This window comes from Ostrea edulis, chromosome 3 (genome assembly GCF_947568905.1).
Source record: "Ostrea edulis chromosome 3, xbOstEdul1.1, whole genome shotgun sequence".
NCBI classification, from domain to species: Eukaryota; Metazoa; Mollusca; class Bivalvia; order Ostreida; family Ostreidae; genus Ostrea; species Ostrea edulis.
Genome location: NC_079166.1, coordinates 71,168,259 through 71,175,365, shown reverse-complemented (window position 1 = coordinate 71,175,365; position 7,107 = coordinate 71,168,259). Strand labels below are relative to the sequence as shown.

Sequence of the window (7,107 nt, the reverse complement as noted above, 5' to 3'; positions counted from 1 at the left end):
GGAATAAGTAGGCCTCAAGTATTTCTATATCGAAATCCCTATGAAGTGTATTGTTTTGTTACATTTAAAATATGGACGTGGTCTAAAATATATGAATTACAGAATTTGTAATTGGAAAACGTGTGTGCTATACCCATAGCCTAATGATATAGGAATGGATTATTTGTTAGAGGATTTACCAACAAAATACCCCCCTCCTCTCTCTCTCTCTCTCTCTCTCTCTCTCTCTCTCTCTCTCTCTCTCTCTCTCTCTCTCTTCTCATCAGAACAACAATCCACATCGTTACGTATACAATATTTTGAAATACGAATTGCATTATAATAAAAATTACATTGACATTTTGATAGAAGATAAATTATTTCAGTGAGAATTATCCAAAAAGCATGTTGAGTATGACGCAATATGAGGTGAAAGTGTGACGTTAGCATTGATACTGATTGAGTGTAGATAATGATTTAGATATTTCTATTAGGCGGATCTTTGGGTTTTTTAAAAGAGAAACAAATGTTCTACAATAGATATACTTCGAATCTTATTTACCGGTGTTTACTATTAATTTACTATCTGTCATTGAGGCAGTTTGTATGGATTTGGAATGATAACATGGATTCTAACTTCACTATTAACTAACATATAAAATTTGATTTACAAAAAAATATGCAAATCTCTAGACTACGTCACCTTTCAAGTTTCCTGTTAAATGAATTCCTAAATGACCATCCACAATTTTTTTATGATGTCTGCTAAATGATATTCATTCATTTCTTCCTTTAATTCTAGAGAGTTCGCATCAAGGGGAATAATAATTGTGTAAAATAGTAGGCACTAAAGTAGAGTTTTGAGGGATTTTACAAAAAAAAGGTAAATTGTTTAACTGTTTTTATTTACTATATTGGTAGTATACATAGCTGTCTTAAAAACGGCATGTAGAATTAATTAATGCCAGCCCTGCTGCGTTTCTGAAAAAATAGTGTCTGAAAAGAAGTCATAAATGCTCTTTTTTACCTTAATTTATGACTTATTTTCAGGAATAAGCAAGAGAATACACATTTTTTAATCACAAGTACAATAATATAAGTGTTTTCTTGAATTTCCATTCACTGTACATTGTTGGGAAAATGTTTTATTAGACATATTTGTGAAAAGATTAAAACCTCAACATCTAATGATTTAACTGTGGGTACGGTCCGTTGCCATGGAAACACGATGCATGGTTCCAGTAATTTTCACTTTTTTAACATTTACTATCACCATGCACAAAAGTGTGAGAGTTTCGTACAGATTTGAATTTTTGCACTTTCAACTTTTTTTAAAGACAATTCTCAATGGTTACTGACAGCTTCTCTTAAGCTGTTCATGACACACTGATTTTGACTACGGATAACCCCATTTAGCTGATCAAGATATAGGGCTCACGGCGGGTGTGGCCATTCGACAGGGGGTGCTTACCCCTCCTAGGCACGTGATCCCACCTCTGGTATATCCAGGGTTCCGTGTTTGCCCAAATCTCTATTTGGTATTGCTGATAGGAGTTATGAAATTGATCAATGTTTGTTATCTTCACCTTTCATCAGTTAGTATTTTCAAGAGGAGTAAAGATACATAATTGGTAGAACATTTACTAGATCCAGCAATGTTAAATCAGTTTGTAAGCTTTTTGTTTGTTGTTGTTGTTGTTTTTTTGTTTGTTTGTTTTTTTTTTTTTGTTGTTGAAATTTTGTAATCCAGTATAGGTACGGTAAATGATTCTTTGTATCATATATAGTTCTGATGTCGGAATTATGTTTAATCTACTTTCATCGTTAATTCATGAATCATTTTCACATAACATTATATCTGATTTACATATATACAAATCATACAAATCATATGAATTGCAAAGTTATGATTTTGAAGTGCATACATTCTAATGACAATTCAATATGTTTGGAAATATTTAAAAACATTTTACTAATTGACAACAAAACAACCAGGAGACATTTTAAAAGTCTCGTGTCATGTTTAGATGTACCTTAACTGAAATTCAGTGTCACAGTTGGTGTTGGCACAAAAATGGATCCTCACAAATAAATTCGTATATAGCTCTAGCATATGTCCGTGGCACTTTAAGCGAACTTGTTGTCTCCTTATGGTGAATAATTTCCGATACGACGTGAAAATTAAATCAATCAGTCCATCTAATGATCAAGTATTCATCATATCAGTATTGCACAAACTAGATTTAGAGATCAGTACTTAAATTTAGCGACAATTGTTCATATCTAGATGGACGACGCCCTTCACCGTCAGCATTGTCACGTGGTGTATCCCTCCATCTGCTCCCTGGAAGATCTGTTATGACAGTATCAATATATTTCTCAGTTTTAAGGATCCTTCGGGACAGGTGCTTTTTATTAGCAAGATATACAACTATCATTGAGATGATGACGAGCAGAAAACCAGACGATGTTATGATCGTTATCAGTATAAGGTTTAATTGTGAATGTGTTTCCATGGTTTTGTTTTCTTCTAAAGGTATAGCTGTGGAGAAAATATTAAATATACATGTATAGGAATTTGCATTGTACATGTACAGCTAAGTAATTTATCTTTGAGAAGTGTCACTTTAAGAAATTAGCGTGAGGTTTAAGATAAAAATAACAAATTCATTTAATTGAAAATCTTACTTGGTTTTATATATCCGTCATCGGATAATGTGGTAAAATTGTAAAGACATCCATATGTTGCGTTGCACAACTGTTCTTCACAATTACAAAACCTTTGACAGTCTAAGCCATAATTGGGATGCCTGCATGGTATTGAGCAGTTTGTTCCATAGAAACCAGCGTTACATTCTTAAATGTAAAACCATTCTTAATATACAATCCGGAAGAATTGAGAAGTTTGATAGATGAAATAATGTTCATATGCTTCGCTAACAAACACTGAAACAGAAATGCGTAATTTTTGCGAGATTTTTACTCGGAGGGTGTATCTAATCTCAAAACCAAATTCGGACACAAATGGAGGAACAGCACGGGATTTCAATAACGGATATTTACTAATGCTTAACGAAAACTATGCTCAAATTTCATGCCTACCATTGAGGACGCGTTGATTGGTAAAATGGTAGAAATATTACCATAACGGCGTTTATTCTAAAAAATAACCAACCAATCGTCCGTTCTTTTAAATCTACGTCATAATATATGCGCAGTTTCGACCCGACTGTATCTTGATACTTGAATGAATATTCTATGTAAATGAATATGTTGGATATAGAAAAATAAACTCGTTAACCATTGCATTAGCAGAAATAGTCAATTTGCATTGTGTATAGCAGTCTGCTACAACCTTGTGCTGACAGGAAAATACACACTCACTTACCATGTAAACCGAAACATACAGAAAGTGAAGCACATAATAGAAATATCGTGATCAACATGTCCCTTGTCTGTTGAAAACCGTTATTTGATTCCTGATAAAATCCAACTCGTTCCTGTTGCTGAGTAATACAAAAACCAATTTCAAAAGAATGACAAATTGCATTGAGCAAATATCAGAGCCAATAATATGAATAGTTCGACGTTAAACAATAAGGAAGAGGGAACATGTTATTCCTGTTCATTTACAAAAAAATATGTTATTTTACTCAATCAGTACAAATAATAAAATTTCATTTCACTTAATCCTGTGTTGTGACTGTCTAAATCAGAAAAAAACGCAAGCTATGTCGATTCAATATATCCAAGCAATCCCGTGGGGATCCGGGTTAGAATATGTCCTCAGTACCCCCTTGCTTGTCGTAAGAGGAGACTAAATGGGGCGGTCCCGTGTCACAAAAGGTGTGGATGCATGTTCCAAAAAGGTGGCAAAATTTAAGATCATAACCAGAAAATCACACAAAGTTCTTCAAAATGTTTACAAACACATTGGATACGATAGTAATTACAAAAAATAATTCCCTGTTCTCACTTGGCTAAACTGGTACCCTTTTGACTTCGCATCTCTTATGTTTGTGTGAGGCCACCAATCAGCGGGGTACCAGTTTAATATATTGTCCTCCAGACACATTTTTATAAAGGGCTAAAACGTCAAAATGACTTCAATTTCAAAGCACTGCAGCTATAGATAACTCATAATAATATTACAAATTTGTTTTTTTGGAGCTTTTGCAAATGTCATTTTTGAGATAAAAGATAGACCCTATAGCCTTTAAGAACAAATAGGATGACTTCAGCTCATCATAGCAACGTTCTGACTATGATCAGTTTTAAATCGAGGCACGCTCCTGACTGATTTTACAGATTTTCAATAGTCTCGTTGAAAATCAACATTTTGCAAATCATATGGTCGTTGTAACGATCTAATTTACCATTTAACCTGTCACTGTGTCCAATGCTGTCCGAAACGTTTCATATCTATGGTAAGTCCGTTCTTTCCACATTGATTTAGACTCAAACAAATTTGAAATGAAAAAAAATGTGGAAATGTAAATTGAAATATTATCGAAATACGATAGGGTTTTACCTTCAGTTGACTAAACGTCTTATGCCCAACAGCATATCGTAAGTTAGATCGTTATGTTTTATGTACATGGTGGTGTTAATAATACCCAAGAAGTTAGCAACTGAGAATCAGCCTAATTTTTTTTTATCATGACTTTGAGTCAAATATGTTTATCAAGTTCGTGATTTTAAATTTGAAAAATATGATTTTCCCTTTACGCTCTACTCGTGTGTGTCATTACAGTGTTCAATAAAATCTCTGTGGATATTTTATAAGTTCTTTACGTTTGCTGGATCATCATTTGGAAATTTTTTCTTCAAAATAGTATGCAGTTGCCAATCTGTTGATATTCAGTTTGCGATTGCAACATATTATTGTGTATGTTTTAACTTAACATCAAGTTGAAGCTCGTTGTACGATTTAAATGGGTGCTAGAACATCTATCTTTTCTCGCATTTGAAACCAATGGCTATGAAACAAATATCAATACTTCCTGCATTTAAATCAGTGTTTAGTAATGAGAAGTTGCAAGAGCTAGAAAATAGCGTGAAGAAAAATGGGGAAAACCCATAAGAAATTACACATTGATAAATTCTGAATTGAAACATTCTGAAGACGATTCCATTATCATGTTTTTCCATAGGCGTCTGGGTCAAGGATATTGTAATATAAACTATTTGTAAACAATGGAGGAAATTCGAACCATGAATAAATATTTTATCCAATTTATGGTGTCTCTTTTTACATTTCTTTTATGTTTCAGGAAGCTTAACTACATGTGTCATTACCACAGATCACTAATATATCCACGTTTTTAAAAATGTCTTATCCCACTGATTCATAATATATAACAAGGCTTGCAACTCAATTTACTCCTTTCCGTCCCCCATGAGATATATTTATCAATCAAAAGTTATTTACGCTACTTACCATCTAGTTTCAGAGCCCCCTTCACTCCCGGTAATTCTTCTTCAATGATTAAAATCCTCTAATAACAGCTGTCTATCCATTGCATACTTTTAATAATTTTTTTATCGAGAGTCATCTCATTCAAATTTCTAATCACGGAAGTGCCTAAATAGTACAAAATTCGAAACGGAATAAGGCATTACAAAATCAAGTGCCGGGTTGCTTTGTTGGTTGGTTGTAAATTGTTTAATGTCCCGCTCGAGAATTTTTCAGTCATATGGAAACGTCAACATTGCCGGTGGAGGGTTATAAAATTTAGAGCTATGTTTGGCGCTTATGGCCTTTGTGTAAGGAGATATCTTTATAGTGTCACACTTACTGTGACACGTGGCCTCGGCGTTTGCAGTCCCATCCGAAAAACCACCTCTTAGTCGCTTCTTACAACAAGCAAATTTTAGTCGTTGAAGCAGGACTGGTTAGTGATGACCGGTCACGGTCTACCATTATAGGAGTCCGGAAACCCATGCCAGGCTTGCTGGCCACTTTTCACTTTTATAGTTACGTGTATCTTATAATATGCCTTGTCTATGCCTCGAGTGATAGCAGTTAGACTCGCTATCAGATGAAAGTACATTTGTAGGCAAGGGTACTTAGGAAAATGCTCTACTGGAATTTCTTCAGAGTGACAATTTTGACATGAAATTTGTGCAATAACACACAAACACAATCTAAGTACTCGTATGAAAAATGTAATAAGTATGTTGTTCAATTTTCTCTCGCCACTCGATTTGGTCCTTCTTTTTGCACGGCACTAAATCTCTCGGTACTTGAGAAAAGTTTACCAACATATTAATATGTGTACGTGTAACACCTACAGTAGTTCCGTATACCAGTATTGGCGTCACCGTAATGCATTGTATCATTCAACTATTCAATTAGCGGGTTTTTTTTCTGAACAACGATAGGTCATTAACATCACACATCATACATATGAAACAGGTAACCACATTTGATGGTCTATTTTAACAGAATTGATAGGTACATTTATATTTATGGCGTCATTTTAATGATTTTGAAAGAATCAAAACTGCACAGTGTTAAACAAAATGGTGATTACCTCGGAATCACCAAACTCATATATTACTGGAAATATATTCGATATATTCCTGTGAACTCGAAATAAAACACACATCAGAGTCGTCAACATCTGCTTCATACTGAGATATTTGATTGAAAATAGATATTAACAGCAAACAACAACTCGACTTTATGATAAACGGGAGGATTTTAGCTTCTCCATCGTCAACATCCCATATTTATTTAGCAAAAGACCATTACTATCTGCAAATGGTATTCATATATCTCAACTGATTCGATACCCAAGAGCTTGTTACGCGTATGATCAGTTTTTCAATCTAAGCAGGCTATTGACAAGCAAGTTGGTGGTGGTCTTGTTTGAAGTCAGCATTTCGTAAATTCTTTGGTTGTTGTTAAATCAATCCTAAAATCGAAATGAATAAAATAATTTATTTTCACTAAACATTTCAATTAGTCTGAACATCATGCGGCGATAAATGTGAGATGTGTTGATGGTACCCCATGTCGTTTGTAACACGTCATACCCCGCTTCCTACTATTGTCTGTATCAACCTTTAACCTATTCATTATAAGGATATATTCAATAAGAGATATCATCACTCAATGTTTGT

At 34.0% G+C, this 7,107-nt stretch overlaps 1 protein-coding gene across 1 annotated transcript; it reads right to left on the bottom strand.

The window, feature by feature from the left end:
• Positions 1 to 1,928: 1,928 nt before the first annotated feature.
• On the bottom strand, positions 1,929 to 3,965 carry LOC125676258 (uncharacterized). Its single transcript, XM_056158773.1, has 3 exons — positions 3,368 to 3,965; positions 2,668 to 2,835; positions 1,929 to 2,521 (listed from the first exon to the last, which is right to left on the bottom strand). Exons 1-3 carry the CDS (start codon positions 3,423 to 3,425, stop codon positions 2,223 to 2,225), a joined length of 525 nt encoding a protein of 174 aa, XP_056014748.1. The 5' UTR covers positions 3,426 to 3,965; the 3' UTR covers positions 1,929 to 2,222.
• Between the last annotated feature and the right edge of the window lie 3,142 nt (positions 3,966 to 7,107).